At 45.7% G+C, this 14,587-nt stretch overlaps 1 protein-coding gene across 2 annotated transcripts in view; it reads right to left on the bottom strand.

The window, feature by feature from the left end:
* Nucleotides 1–14,587, bottom strand: part of xpnpep2 (X-prolyl aminopeptidase (aminopeptidase P) 2, membrane-bound) — a 178,646-nt gene that overhangs the window by 24,475 nt on the left and 139,584 nt on the right. For both annotated transcript variants that reach the window (XM_041195729.1, XM_041195728.1), the window contains 3 exons: nt 10,594–10,698; nt 6,952–7,014; nt 1,122–1,198 (listed from right to left, as the gene is read on the bottom strand). In XM_041195729.1, the coding sequence (XP_041051663.1) occupies nt 1,122–1,198; nt 6,952–7,014; nt 10,594–10,698 (245 nt within the window). The remainder of the gene's footprint in view (nt 1–1,121; nt 1,199–6,951; nt 7,015–10,593; nt 10,699–14,587) is intronic.

Genomic DNA, 14,587 nt, shown 5'->3' with positions numbered 1-14,587 from the left:
GCAGCATTTCACTTGCATTTCCCCCAACTTAGTCTACTGCATTCGTTGCTCCCAATGTGGTCTCCTCTACATTGGAGAGACCAAACGTAAACTGGGCGACCGCTTTGCAGAACACCTGCCGTCTTGTCCGCAAGAATGACCCAAACCTCCCTGTCGCTTGCCATTTTAACACTCCACCCTGCTCTCTTGCCCACATGTCTGTCCTTGGCTTGCTGCATTGTTCCAGTGAAGCCCAACGCAAGCTGGAGGAACAACACCTCATCTTCCGACTAGGGACTTTACAGCCTTCCGGACTGAATATTGAATTCAACAACTTTAGGTCGTGAGCTCCCTCCCCCATCCCCACCCCCTTTCTGTTTCCCCCTTCCTTTTGTTTTCCAATAAATTATAAAGATTTTCCTTTTCCCACCTATTTCCATTATAAAAAAAAAACCCACTAGAGCTATACCTTGAGTGCCCTACCATCCATTCTTAATTAGCACATTCATTTAGATAATATCACCAACTTTAATTTTAACACCTATGTGTTCTATTGTACTATTGTCGTTGACATCTTTTGATGATCTGCTTCTATCACTGCTTGTTTGTCCCTACAACCACACTCCCCCCTCCACCTCTCTGTCTCTCTATCTCTCTGCCCCCCAAACACACACCTTAAACCAGCTTATATTTCAGCTCTTTCCTGGACTCGAACTCAAGTTCTGTCGAAGGGTCATGAGGACTCGAAACGTCAACTCTTTTCTTCTCCGCCGATGCTGCCAGACCTGCTGAGTTTTTCCAGGTAATTCTGTTTTTACTCTATATATCTTGTTGTTAAAGGATGATAATGCTCATAAGGGAGCTCCCATGGTGATCATGTGGTGATGTGCAGACAGGAAAGGCTTCTGCACTCAAGATGATTCTGACTCTGCTTTTAGTAGGCAAAATTTGGATTCTAGATTTAATTAGGGAATTATAGAAGAAGTAAACATTAATCTGCAAGGGAGTGATGGAACTTGCTGGTGCTGAAAAGACCTTTGTGTTCGGAGTGCAGTACATTTATAAAAGGTTCCCTGCTGATTAATTGGAAAAATGTGTCTGGTGCACTTGAGATACAACATTAACAAATTCATAAGTGTTACCTTAGTTTCTGCCTTTACCACCATTGCAATATCTTCTATTCGAATTCCAAATTCATTATCTTCATAATAACCAGGCTCTGGTAGGGGAAAAGTTAACAAGTATGTTACGCAGTGCAACAAACATCCCTCGGAGAACAGGCAGCTTACATTCATTAACATCTCATGGATGCTCATTAAAACTGCTGCTCGCCGGAATCTTGGCACGCCTTCCAATCTTGCAGGTAATTACGTTGGCTTCAGACTTATTTGAAAAGGGGTGGCCTGCACAAGCCAGGTCTCAGTTCGCTCATAACTTCGATTTACAACATGCATAACCTACCTGCCACAGCACTGCGCCGGTCTTGTTGCAATGAACGTCACATTGCTGGTGCTGCACGGTTGGTCTGCTTCTGTTCTTTGCCTATGTTATCCCAAAGAACACCACTGTGCTATGACACTCATTCAGGCCTTCACTTTCAGACAGTGACCAATACTGCAGCCGAGGTTGGGGAGTGCAAGGGTCTTTTACACCTGGTGGCTGAGACCGTCATCCACAATGACACCACTGTGCAGTGGTAGTCAGACAAAACTCCACTTTCAAAACTAGCACTTCAATTGGGGGTGGTCTGTGAGGCGAGGGAAGGGACAATGAACACAAGATGGACAACAGAGAGGGAAGGCTGAGGAATGGCAATGAGAGGGAAGGGTGAATACTTGTTGGGAATTCCTGGAGTTGCCCTCTAACTTGTTGTTGCTGTAAGAGTGAACAGGACTCTGTTTAGAAAGAAAGGAAAAAGACCTCCTTGCGATGAAAGCCACTGAAAACCAATGGCTTCATTAATACTGTTAATGGGCTATTCAGAACTCATTGGCTTCACATCACAGTCACTGCATCTCAAGAGTAACAGATAGGGATGTAGAATTTGTGAATACAGGCAATAGTGAAGGAGGTACAGCTATATCATATATGATATTCTATCAATGAAGGCCTGTCACGTGTTTATCAGATTTGACACCCCTAACGGGCCAAAGGGCATCCACCCATTGATCATGAGCAACTGATTGGTCATTAATATGCCACATCAGAGATTGGAGCACAGAGCTAGGTTGGGTCACTGATCTCAATTAAACCTTAGCATCCCATGCAGGGCCCAAGATGTTATGTTGCTGCAATACCATCTTGATCACCTCAATGTGTATACTAGTGTCTCGGGACAAGGTAGCATCAGCCACCCAGGCATGTAGGGCAGGAAAAACCATGGACCCTTACAGTTTCCAAACATTTCATCTTCTGAGCTTCACTTTCTTACCCCTTGAATCATTAATGTTTTCAATGTTTCCTTTTAGAGAGAAGGCAAAAGCACATATGGATGTAGAGCTCAATGCTGCCTTTGTCAGGGTCCCAATGTAATGGAGGAGATGAAGGAGGGAGAGGCAACACTGGGCTCAGATCCAGCAGGAGGCCACACCTGAGGGACATGATCAAGCAGAGCCACAGCATGAATAGGAGGGCCAGGAGGAGAGACCCAGACAACAGGGGCAACTCTCTAGACCGAGGGTTTATCGTAGAAGAGTCTCCTATTTACAAATAAGTGAGAGGCAATGCCATGCATGTCTGCACTTGTCCCAAGCTCTGGTACATCAGATATGCCACATTCTTCTTGAAGAACTGACACCCCATGGAGTTGGAGGGTATCTTCTACCAGTGGCTTTGAAGGTGACCGCGGTGCTCAATTTCTTTGCTTCTGGTTCTTTTCAAGGATGAACAGGGGACCTGTGCGGCATTTCTCAGCCCACAACACACTAATGCATACAGAAGATCACAGATGCCCTTTACAGGAAGCCCCATCATTATGTCAGGACCACTCAGGTGGCTCACTACAATACACTCCCGAAAGGGTTTCCCACACCATCACAGTGTGTTGCGTCCTTCACAAACTGGCAATGCAAAGACGTGAACCCCTGCCAGAGGATGAACTGGAGGAGGATGAGAAATCATCAAAGTGTGATCACGTCATAGAAGAAAGAAGACATAGGAGGCGCGTCCGTGATAGGTTAATCGCTGACAGGTTCCAGGAAGAGTAAAGTCAAGTGAGGGAATATGGCCACATCTCTCCTAGCCCTCAATGCCACTTTCTTTCATCTCAGGGGATGTCCACCCACTTGCTGCGAGAACGAGTCCTGCATTTACATTTGCGTATTCTGGCCTCATGAATCGCCAGGCCATGATCTCTGCTTTGGTCCATGGAGCTCTGTGAGTGAGCTCACTCTGGGAACTGAGAGTCCACTGAGGAACAAGAGCAATGCGAGAGAAGATTTGAAGCCTTTGCCGCCATCTAATGATGCAAACACTGCTGTGGCTGAGATGTGGACATGCCTAGGGATCTCCTCCTCCCGTGCATGTTTTTCCTCCTGTCACTACCACTGAGGAGATACAAATGCCGTTAGAATATCAATGCTGATGAGCTGCCCTCACTCAATGGTATTCCTTGAGGAAGAAGGGTTAGAAACGCTTACATCACACATTTCCTTAAACACATCTCCCTGACATCACACAAGGGTGCGAAGACTAGTTCAACTGAGGTTGACATCACAGGAATGTTAATCTCACAGTGAGACACTATCACTGAGTGGGAGGATGGCAAATCCTGGCATAAGAGGATTCCAATGTACAAAATCACTATGCCTTCAGTTATCCAAAACATTCACATAAACATCGAATGTATTCACAAAAGTGCAATTTCTTTGCAGGTATAGCAGACCCACAGCAGAAGTGGAGGCAGCCTGTTGGCTGTTACATCCTGATGTCTGTGATGACATTGGTGGATGTCCCTGGGTGCCCAAGGCCAGGAGGGCCCCCTGTTCAGGGCAGAAGTGCCCTCAGCAGCCTGAGCAGCTGGAGTGGATGGTGTCACAGGCATAGGGGACGGTGAGCGGCTGCACGCCCTTGGAGTGCCCCAAGAGGAGGCCCCCGTGGTGTCCGGCTGATGCTCATCCTCCCTGTGGGTGCCCGAGGGCCCCACCCTGACTCCTGCAGGAGATGGTGCTCCTGGAGGGGAGTCAAGGTGCCTTGTCCCCAAGTTGCCTACATCATGATGGTGCCCACCAGAGTCTGTGGCCATGAAGTGGTGGGTTGAGTGTGAATCCAGCAAGGCCTGCTGGACCAAGGTCTCTATGGTGGTCGCCAGCCTTCCCATGGTGACCTCGAGGCGCTCGCATGTTGGAGCCATGACATAAGACAACACGGACTGACTTCCCCATCGTTCACTCCAGTCTGCTGAGTGATTGTCGAATCTCGGCCTGATGTTCTGCCGCCTGTTGGTGCATCTCCAGCATTGAGTTGGTGGCCACTGTCAGAGGCTCATCACCTGACTCGGTCTGAATGGGAGGCTGGTCTCCAGCAGCCCTCTGGGTGCCGGAGACCTGGGTTGTCCCTGCCTCTGACTGCTGTGGGAACGTGACAGTGAGGTGTTCTCCAGCAAGGTGAGCCTGAATCTAATCTACAGCTGTGCCCCACCGATGTGTGTGTCTTTGAGCTGGTGGAGGTGTGTGTGAGTGCTGTGATGGTTCCTTCTGAGCTTCCTCTTTGGACGTGGTCTAGGAACTTGGACTGGTGCATGACTGAATTGATATCTGCCATCCCTCCCACGGTCTGTGATCTCTTGCATCTGTTGTGCGCCAGCTTGGCCTGTATGAAGAAGAAAGAAAGGCATGTGATGAGAAGAGATGGAGCAGACGTTGGGTGAGATGCATGTTCCGTGTGTGTGACGAGCCCTCCCCAGAAGGGCTAGAGAATGGAGTGTGAGCAACTTGATAGATGGGATGGTGGTGATGTGAAAGTCTCGGTGAGAGAATGAGTGTTGATATGTGTCCCCTGCTAATGGTTGTTGGGATCCCTGAAGAGAGTAGCCATTCGAGTGCATGATGCCATGATGAGACTTTGATATTGGAGGGAGTTGAAGGATGACTAACCCTGGCGGAGTGGATGAAATCATTCATCCTCTTCACTGGGTGGCATTTGGGGCATGGTTGCCAGCCATGCTGACCTGCTCTGCCAGGCTGGAGAGGTGAGGCTGGTGTGCTTCCTGGAGCCATCTCTGGCATACAGGATGTGTCCTCTGATCAAGGCTTGAGGGCCTGGTAGGTGAAGCAGGGTGCTGCCTTCTTCCTGAGGCTTTCAGCCTTCTTCTTGTGGCTGGAAGACATGTCTACACGTGTCCTGAAGACAGATTGGCTGGAGACAGTGAGATTATGTGTGGGACTGGCATTTAAATGTGGCGCCCAGATCTTCGACCTCACCAGCTGATGGCGGGCAGATGAATCAGCTCCTGACCCGCCAGGTGATTCAGACCGATACCCTCCTGTGCATAATTAATGGCCTCTCCCTTGTGCTCATTTCAGAAAAGGAGGTAGGACTGGTGGGATGATATTATTCATGAAGAAACCCATAGCCACAAAGCTGGCTTCTGGATGATAATTGGTTGCAGAGCAATTCATTGCTGTTTAGAAATCAGCACAAATTGGGCAGAATCTTATCATCTTTGAAATTTTTCTGCTGTTGGAAACAATTGTGGGTACTGATCCCAATGGTGTTGGCTGGCTGCATGATGTTGCAACCATACAGTCGTTGACAATGAAGAGAGTGCTTCCATATTCGCCATCCATTTTAAGGATGGCTGGCAAGTTCCTGAGGTGGGAGACCCAATTAGAGGGCCCAAAGCTCTGAATGGCCAGCAGCTCCACCAGGAGGGGTAGATGCTGCTGAGGAAGACAGGAGACCATGAGGGCACCTCAAAATGGAGAGTGTTCTGCAGCATTCTGAAAATTTAAAAATCATTCAGGGCCGTAGCTGTCAGGCCATCAGTGTGGAGGGAAAACCCCTTCAACTTGTGGCTGTGGTTGTGGTCCCTCTCATCTCAGCGGCTCCATGATGGGATGATTAAAAGAGTTTCCCATGCCAACACCACCACCTCCCACAAACCCCCCAACCAAACCTCTGCAGGAGGCAGCCTCCTTGTATCTGCCAGGCTGTAGGCACATTTGGAAGGCCTGCCTGCTTCCAGGAAGATCCTGGCAGCACCATAAACTTGACTCCAATTGGCCCCTTAATGGAATTAACTGGCTACCTGCTGCCACATTGACTCTGCCTCCTGGTCCCACCTTCTAACCCATCTCCATGGGCTTGGAAGATTCCATCCACCCTATTGAGAAATCTGTTAAAAAAAATTAGCATCTGCAGCCTCAAGAGAATACAAGCAATGGTAATGTAGTCTTGCCAGCAAAGTTCATATTCCATGATCAAATCAAATCAAATAAAATGGAGGTCTTATTTATTTAGCTGGATGCAAAAAGTCTGATGGTATTTTTCGAAGAAAATCAGGAAGTTTTGCTGACATCCTGTCCAACATTGTTCACTCAAACAACATCAACAAAAATGGATCATTTAATTTGCTGTTTGTTGGGCTTTACTTAAACTGGCTGCAACTTTTCCCTGGACTCTACTTTAAAAAGTAATTAGCTGTGGAGTTCTCGAGGATATGCTAATTCCATGCATGTTCTCTCTTTCTCTGTGGTTTCAGTTAAAGGGTTTTTGAATCCAATTGTAAAAGATATGCCTTTCTAGTCTCCTCTCCTGGTTTACATTCTCTTTGTTTCCGTTCAGCACATCCCTACCCTGGTGCTACAGCCATTGTTCCCCTTTGTGCCACCACCACCAACCACTTCCTCGCCAAAGTACTTTCATGGTTTTGAAACTGAATAATTCAACAACGCAACACTAAATATCTGATTACGATGTTTTTCTTCAACCACCATTTGTTGTTTAAATAACCTCCTTTTAAGAAATGCTTACCAATAGATGTAAACATCCCCTCCTGCAGTTGGCAAGTATGAGGGCTCCCAATGCCAACTGGCCCTGTACATAAATAGAAATAGAAGCAAAATTCAGTTTGGTTCCAAACAAGTAACTTGTGTTATTACTGATAATTTGCTTACTCTGAAGGTTATGAATGATCAATACATGTTACAAAGATGCTACAGAAAAGATCAGAGATGGAGGGCTAGTGACATTGTTATCAGATACAATCTAAGAGTTGCCAGTCATTGTCCAGATTAACTGACTCCAATACTGTACCTCTTTATACCACTGTTTAAAAATAGAACCAGATCTGTAACTAGCTGAAGTCTGACCATCATTTTGTAATATAATTGATCCAAATTATATTTGCTGCATTGGGGTTGGTTGCAAATAAATCAAAGTACTGACTAGTTTACAGATTAACTCACCTAACAGACACACACAAATACACAGCAGTTAATGAATTTGCATACAGACACACACTGTAATGTACTCGTGTGTACGCACACACACACACCAGCCCCCCTCCACAACGCCTGACGTGTACATACATAAAGTGCCTGGTGTACAGGTGAATGTGCAGATAATCAGTATGTAATGCATGCACAAACATATATCATCTCACACACATATTCATATATAAATACGCATGAGGAGTCTGGATTGCAGTAAATCAAAATTCTGGAACTCCCTTCCTAACAGCACTGTGGGTGTATCTACTTCACACGGATGGCAGCAGTTTAAGAAGCTCATCATCAACTTCTCAACGGCAATTAGGAATGGGCAATAAATGCTGGCCAAGCCAGCGATGCCCACATCCCATGAACGAGTAAAGAAAAGAAAATATTTTTCTCCAATATCTATAAATGTTTATATATTAAAATAATATATTTATATAAATTTTATATTTCTATATATCTTATATTTTATGTTCTTCATCACAAATTCACATCATAATGTTTGAAGTTTATATTTGCTTCAAAAGATACATAAGTTCGCAAAAGCCTCCAAGTCACGTTGGGATGACAGTATCCAAAGATTTAATGTGTTTGCCGGAAAATCATCCACCTGATATTTTGGATGAGGTATTAGCTATGATAACATCTCCATTAAACTAGTGGAGAAACAGGAATCTCACACTAATACATTACATATTTTTACATCAATATCTTGCAGAGTAAGTTCAGGCCAGATTTTTAGTGCATGATACCATAAAAAAAATTCCCAGGTCCCTGCCATCCTGGCTGACAAACTTTGGAGTGAATTTTATGGTCCCCAGATGGCATACTGAAAGTTGGAGTCTTGTAAAATAAAACAGGTGGCTAGCCCACCACATTCCAACACATCCACGACCTGTGAGTTACAATGAGTGGGAAATGTGTCAGGCAGAACACCCATCCTTGCCGCTATTGATGCCCTTAAGTGGCCAATTAATGGAGAAGGTAGAGGCAAGGCGATCAGCCCAGCAGCTTTCACTGTGTGGGCTGCTTTTGAGCAGAAAGGGGGGGTACCTCCTTTGGGGGTGTCCCCTGAACCCATCGGAGGTAGCCCCTCCAGGATCCAACCTCCCCTGTAACCCTCCCCCTAGGCCTTTAAAACCCATAACCCCACCCCCTCGGTACCCCACTGGAGTCTGACTCCACAGGAACCAAAGTGAAAGGAACCTCATTTTGAATTCATAAGGTGAAAATGCTTTGCCTGGTGTCTGGTTAGGCCTATGGGTTGCTGTTGCTTTAATGGAGAATATTTTAAGCATTTGTTAAAAGTTGTAGTAGCAGTAATTTGTAGCCATGTATATGTGTTTAATATATTGTAGCTTAATAAAATATTTAATTTAGTTTAATATAAAACCCCTCGAGAAGTGGGGGTCTGATTCCTGAATTTAGAGTTGCATCTCAAACATAACACTTAAAAATATAGGTTATGACAGTTGTTTAAAGTTTCCCTCTGGGATTTTTAAGTAACTCAGCTTTACCAAATGGCTGTCTCATAACAATGGACTACCTATAGTCCCAGCAGTGGTTACCACTTGATTCTGGCGCTGCTAGGACCACAGAGCTGCCAATCAGATTAGCCAGCAGCTCTCTAGGGTGGAACTTGTCCCCATACGGGGGAAGAATTCTCACTCTGATGCAATAAAGGCTGTACCTAGCACTTTGTCACTGTGGGGCAGCTAGGTTTCTGTTTGGTACGGTACCGACAGACTTTTTGGTCAGTGGTGGGTGGTGGGGGGGGTGTGTGTGTGACTGTAGATAATCCAACCCCTCTCTTCTCCCTTCACCACCCCTGCCCCATCCCCGTAAAATTTACCCCGTTAAAATGTAGTTTAAATAGTTACATTGAACAATGTGCATTTGAGAATTTTTAGGAAAGTTCCATTAGGACAAATAAGTTTGTCCCTCGAGCAGATCAATCCCATTCTTGAGCTTCCACCAATCACTTCTCTTTATGTAATGCCTGTAATTGCCTCTGCAATCTATTTATATTCTTTTGAGTACCCATAAAATAAAATAGACTGATTAATCAAATAAACCAATTAAACATATTGACAGCGTCTTAAAGGGGCACTGCAATAAAAGGACAAAACATTAAAGGAAACTTATCAGACTAAATCAAAATAACATTGTGGGGGCTCATGAAGCACTCCAACCCCATGGTGCCCACCAGTTGCAGAAGGCCTCAAGCATATGAGTGGACACCACATGCTCCCTCTCCAGGGACACCCGGGTGTGAATGTGGCCATGGAAGAGAGGCAGACGAGTTGGGCCAGATGACCCCCGGAACCGCCCGCTGCCTGGACCTATTAATGGCCACCTTGGTCAGGCCCAGGCGGAGACTTATGAGGAGGTCCACCTTCTTCCGCACCCCCTCCACACTGGGTGGCCAAAGATTAGGAGTGTGGGGCTGAAGCGCAACCAAAGGTTGAGGAGCAGCCCCTTCAAATAATGGAATGGGGGATGCAACCTTGTACAATCTACTCAAGCATGGAACACGGACTCCTCAAGGCCGCAGAAATTGCAGGCAGCTTGGGAGTCCATGAACCATCTTAATCTATGATTGTACGGGACTGCTGCATGCAAAACCCTCCACACCAGATCCCCAATTCAATCTATTTATAACAGGTACTTTTCCAATCAGAAATTTGTGCATTGTGTGCTGTCAGTAGATGTGGCTCTCCATTGAGAGGGCAAATCAAAAATTTATCCAAAGAATGCCTGATTCCGTGATCTTTCCCAATCACCTATTTCACAAGTCTATTTTTCTTTGAGTGAAAACCTGAATTCCCTTTTTACTCCAGCATTCTAATTTTAACTTGAGGCTTGGTTCTACAAAGCTTCACTACAGTGAAGGATTTCCTGGATCAGTTTGATTGTTCCCCTTCATAATGCTGAAAATTTCTTACAACCAAATGCTTTTGCAATGAAACGTAAACTTTTTTTAGTACGTTGGAATGCAAGGAAGGAAAGGCCTACATTTTTATAGCAACTTTTACGACTGCAGAATTTTCCAAATTCCTTTACAGCCACTGAAGCATTTTTGAAGTGTTGTCACTATTGTAATGTAGGGGATATTTGATATGTGCTTGTTTGGTCAACAAAGTGGAAACATAATGTTTGATAGTTTGAACATGCTCACATTCATGAACGCTGAGGAAGTTGCCGATTCCATGTCCAGTTCCGTGCTTGTAGTTTAGTCCCACCTCCCACAAGGCATGTCGAGCCCATACATCAAGCACATCTCCTAATGGCAAACACATTATTAATATAGGACAGACAGAATTGTGATATTTGAAGTCAGAAGTACCTTTTTGAGAATTCTAAAAGATCCAAAAACCTCATCTTACAGGAATGCATCCATGTGTCTCACAAACTAAACAAAAATCATGTACAAAGTGCTCCAAGTTTTATTTTACATTGATTTATGGGCTCCCAGACATAGTGGCTAGCATTTATTGTCCACTATTATGAACAATAATAGTTACTGGAGAACAATGAGCTTCTCAGTGGCTCCGAAAATGAGTAGATGAGCTATACAACAGCAGCAGTGTGCATTTATATAGCTTTTTAATGCATTAAAACACACTACATGCTTCCACAGGAGCATTATCAAACACAGTTGAGCATTGAGCCACATAATGAAACAAGCCAGATGAACAAAAGCTTGTTCAAAAGGTGGGTTTCGGAGAAGCACCTTAAAGGAGCAGAGAGATCCAGAAACTTCCAGATTTGAACACTAGTCAGCTGATTTCAGCCAGGCGACAGTAGGGCTGTAATGATTAACCTCAGTGCCCTTAGGCTAAAGAGAAAATCAGCAGTGGACTCTCTTGGTTATTACCAAACAATTCCTGCTGCAAGGTAACTGCAGGCTCCACATGAGGATAGCTTCACACTCAGGTTTGATGACCTAATGATTAAATAGACTAGTCACTAATAAGAGTCATACAAAAGATAATGACCACTTGGGTGAGATACTAAATTTTCTTCAACAATTCTCCTTCAGAAAATTAAACTGGTGTGGTGTGAAGTTTGCAATCTCATCTCCAAGTGAGTGTTACAAATCACTCCAGTTTGTTGAAAGAAATTTACTGATCAAATCAGAAAAGTAAGTGCACAGATCAAGAATCCCCCGGCCCAATGGCCAGTTTATAAAATTAAAGGCATGCAAGGGATTATTTTGTTGTGCGTACCTGTGTATTGGTAGAATAAAGACCAATGTGTTGAAGTGGAAATGGCAGAATGGGTGAGCAGGGACAGGATGAAACTCAGAAAAAAATGTTCCCAAAAAGCTATTAGAAAATGTTAAAGGAAGAAATAGGGCATGGTATTGCTTTGTGGTGAGTTTGTGAGAACACCTTCAAGAAGTCATTGCTTACAAGTGTGTCCCTCAACAAAAAGCCAGTTCTGCCCCTGACCAGTTCATAGTTCAACGGATCCTTTTACCCACCTCCAATATTCTCCCTCCACCTGGACCCCTCCCTCTGGATTCTTACCTTCTCTTGATCTTTTCATTGAGAACTGTCGGCGTGACATTAGTCTTCTCAATTTCTCTGCTCCTCTCACCCATTCTAATGTGTCTCTCTCTGAACTTACTGCACTCCGTTCTCTCAGGTCCAACCCCAACATTGTCATCAAACCCGCTGACAAGGGTGGTGCTGTTGTTGTCTGGCGCACTGACCTCTACCTCGCGGAGGCTGAGCGTCAACTTGCAGACACTTCCTCCTACCTCTCCCTGGACCATGACCCCACCACTGAACATCAAGCCATTGTTTCCAGAACTGTCACTGATCTCATCTCCTCTGGAGATCTTCCTCCCACAGCTTCCAACCTGATAGTCGCCCAACCTCGGACGGCCCGCTTCTACCTCCTACCCAAAATCCACAAACAGAACTGTCCCGGTAGACCGATCATGTCAGCTTGCTCCTGCCCCACGGAACTCATTTCTCGTTATCTTGACTCCCTTCCCTCTCCCCTTGTCCAGTCCCTTCCCACCTACATCCGTGATTCCTCTGACACCTTACGTCACATCAACAATTTCCAGTTCCCTGGCCCCTACCACTTCCTCTTCACCATGGACGTCCAATCCCTCTACACCTCCATCCCCCACCAGGAAGGTCTGAGGGCCCTTAGCTTCTTCCTCGAACAGAGGCCCGAACAATCCCCATCCACCACTACTCTCCTCCGTCTGGCTGAACCTGTTCTCACGCTAAACAATTTCTCCTTCAACTCCTCTCACTTCTTCCAAATAAAAGGTGTGGCTATGGGTACCCACATGGGCCCCAGCTATGCCTGTCTCTTTATGGGGTATGTGGAACATTTCTTGTTCCAATCCTACTCCGGCCCCCTTCCACAACTCTTTCTCCGGTACATCGATGATTACTTCGGTGCTGCTTCATGCTCTCGTCGGGACTTGGAAAAATTTATTAATTTTGCTTCCAATCTCCACCCCTCCATCATTTTCACGTGGTCCATCTCTGACACTTCCCTCCCCTTCCTTGACCTCTCTGTCTCAATCTCTGGTGATAGACTGTCCACCAATATCCTTTACAAGCCTACCGACTCCCACAGCTACCTCGACTGTAGCTCCTCACACCCCGCTTCCTGTAAGGACTCCATCCCATTCTCTCAGTTCCTTCGCCTCCGTCGCATCTGTTCTGATGATGCTACCTTCAAAAACAGTTCCTCTGACATGTCCTCCTTCTTCTTAACCGAGGTTTTCCACCCACGATCAATGACAGGGCCCTTAACCGTGTCCGGCCCATCTCCCGCGCATCCGCCCTCACGCCTTCTCCTCCCTCCCAGAAACATGATAGGGTCCCCCTTGTCCTCATTTATCACTCCACCAGCCTCCGCATTCAAAGGATCATCCTCCGTCATTTCCGCCAACTCCAGCATGATGCCATCACCAAACACATTATCCCTTCACCCCCCCCGGCGGCATTCCGTAGGGATCGTTCTCTCTGGGACACCCTGGTCCACTCCTCCATCCCCCCCTACTCCTCAACCCCCACCTATGGCACCTCCCCATGCCCACGCAAAAGATGCAACACCTGCCCATTTACTTCCTCTCTCCTCACCGTCCAAGGACCCAAACACTCCTTTCAAGTGAAGCAGCATTTCACTTGCATTTCCCCCAACTTAGTCTACTGCATTCGTTGCTCCCAATGCGGTCTCCTCTACATTGGAGAGACCAAACATAAACTGGGCGACCGCTTTGCAGAACACCTGCGGTCTGTCTGCAAGAATGACCCAAACCTCCCTGTCGCTTGCCATTTTAACACTCCACCCTGCTCTCTTGCCCACATGTCTGTCCTTGGCTTGCTGCATTGTTCCAGTGAAGCCCAACGCAAACTGGAGGAACAGCACCTCATCTTCCGACTAGGCACTTTACAGCCTTCCGGACTGAATATTGAATTCAATAACTTTAGATCTTGAACTCCCTCCTCCATCCCCACCCCCTTTCTGTTTCTTCCCCCTTCCTTTTGTTTTTTCCAATAATTTATATAGATTTTTCTTCTCCCACCTATTTCCATTATTTTTAAATCTTTTATGCTCCCCCCACCCCCACTAGAGCTATACCTTGAGTGCCCTACCATCCATTCTTAATTAGCACATTCGTTTAGATAATATCACCAACTTCAACACCTCTGTGTTCTTTTTTCGTTTGTCTGTGACATCCTTTGATGATCTGCTCCTATCCCTGCTTGCTTGTCCCTACAACCACACCACCCCCCTCCACTTCTCTCCCCCCACCCAACCCCCCACCCCTTAAACCAGCTTATATTTCACCCCTCTCCTTATATCGCTTAGTTCTGTGGAAGGGTCATGTGGACTCGAAACGTCAACTCTTTTCTTTCTACTGATGCTGCCAGACCTGCTGAGTTTTTCCAGGTAATTCTGTTTTTGTCATAGTAATACCTTGGTGGATCAGTAACTCTTCCATAGGTAGCATGATGGATTACTCCTAAGACATTGTTTTAAAAAAATAGGCTGGGATTACCTTGGGACTAATTTATTACAGAGTGTTCATCCACCATTGCGACAACCAATGAATTGGAGATGGGATAGGATTTATGGCAGGACTTAAAGTAAACATAGAGATAAAAACAAAAAAACTGCGGATGCTGGAAATC

Source organism: Carcharodon carcharias, chromosome 9, assembly GCF_017639515.1.
Source record: "Carcharodon carcharias isolate sCarCar2 chromosome 9, sCarCar2.pri, whole genome shotgun sequence".
Lineage (NCBI taxonomy): Eukaryota > Metazoa > Chordata > Chondrichthyes > Lamniformes > Lamnidae > Carcharodon > Carcharodon carcharias.
Note: the sequence above shows the minus strand (reverse complement) of the source record. Positions and strands in the feature narration are given on the sequence as shown.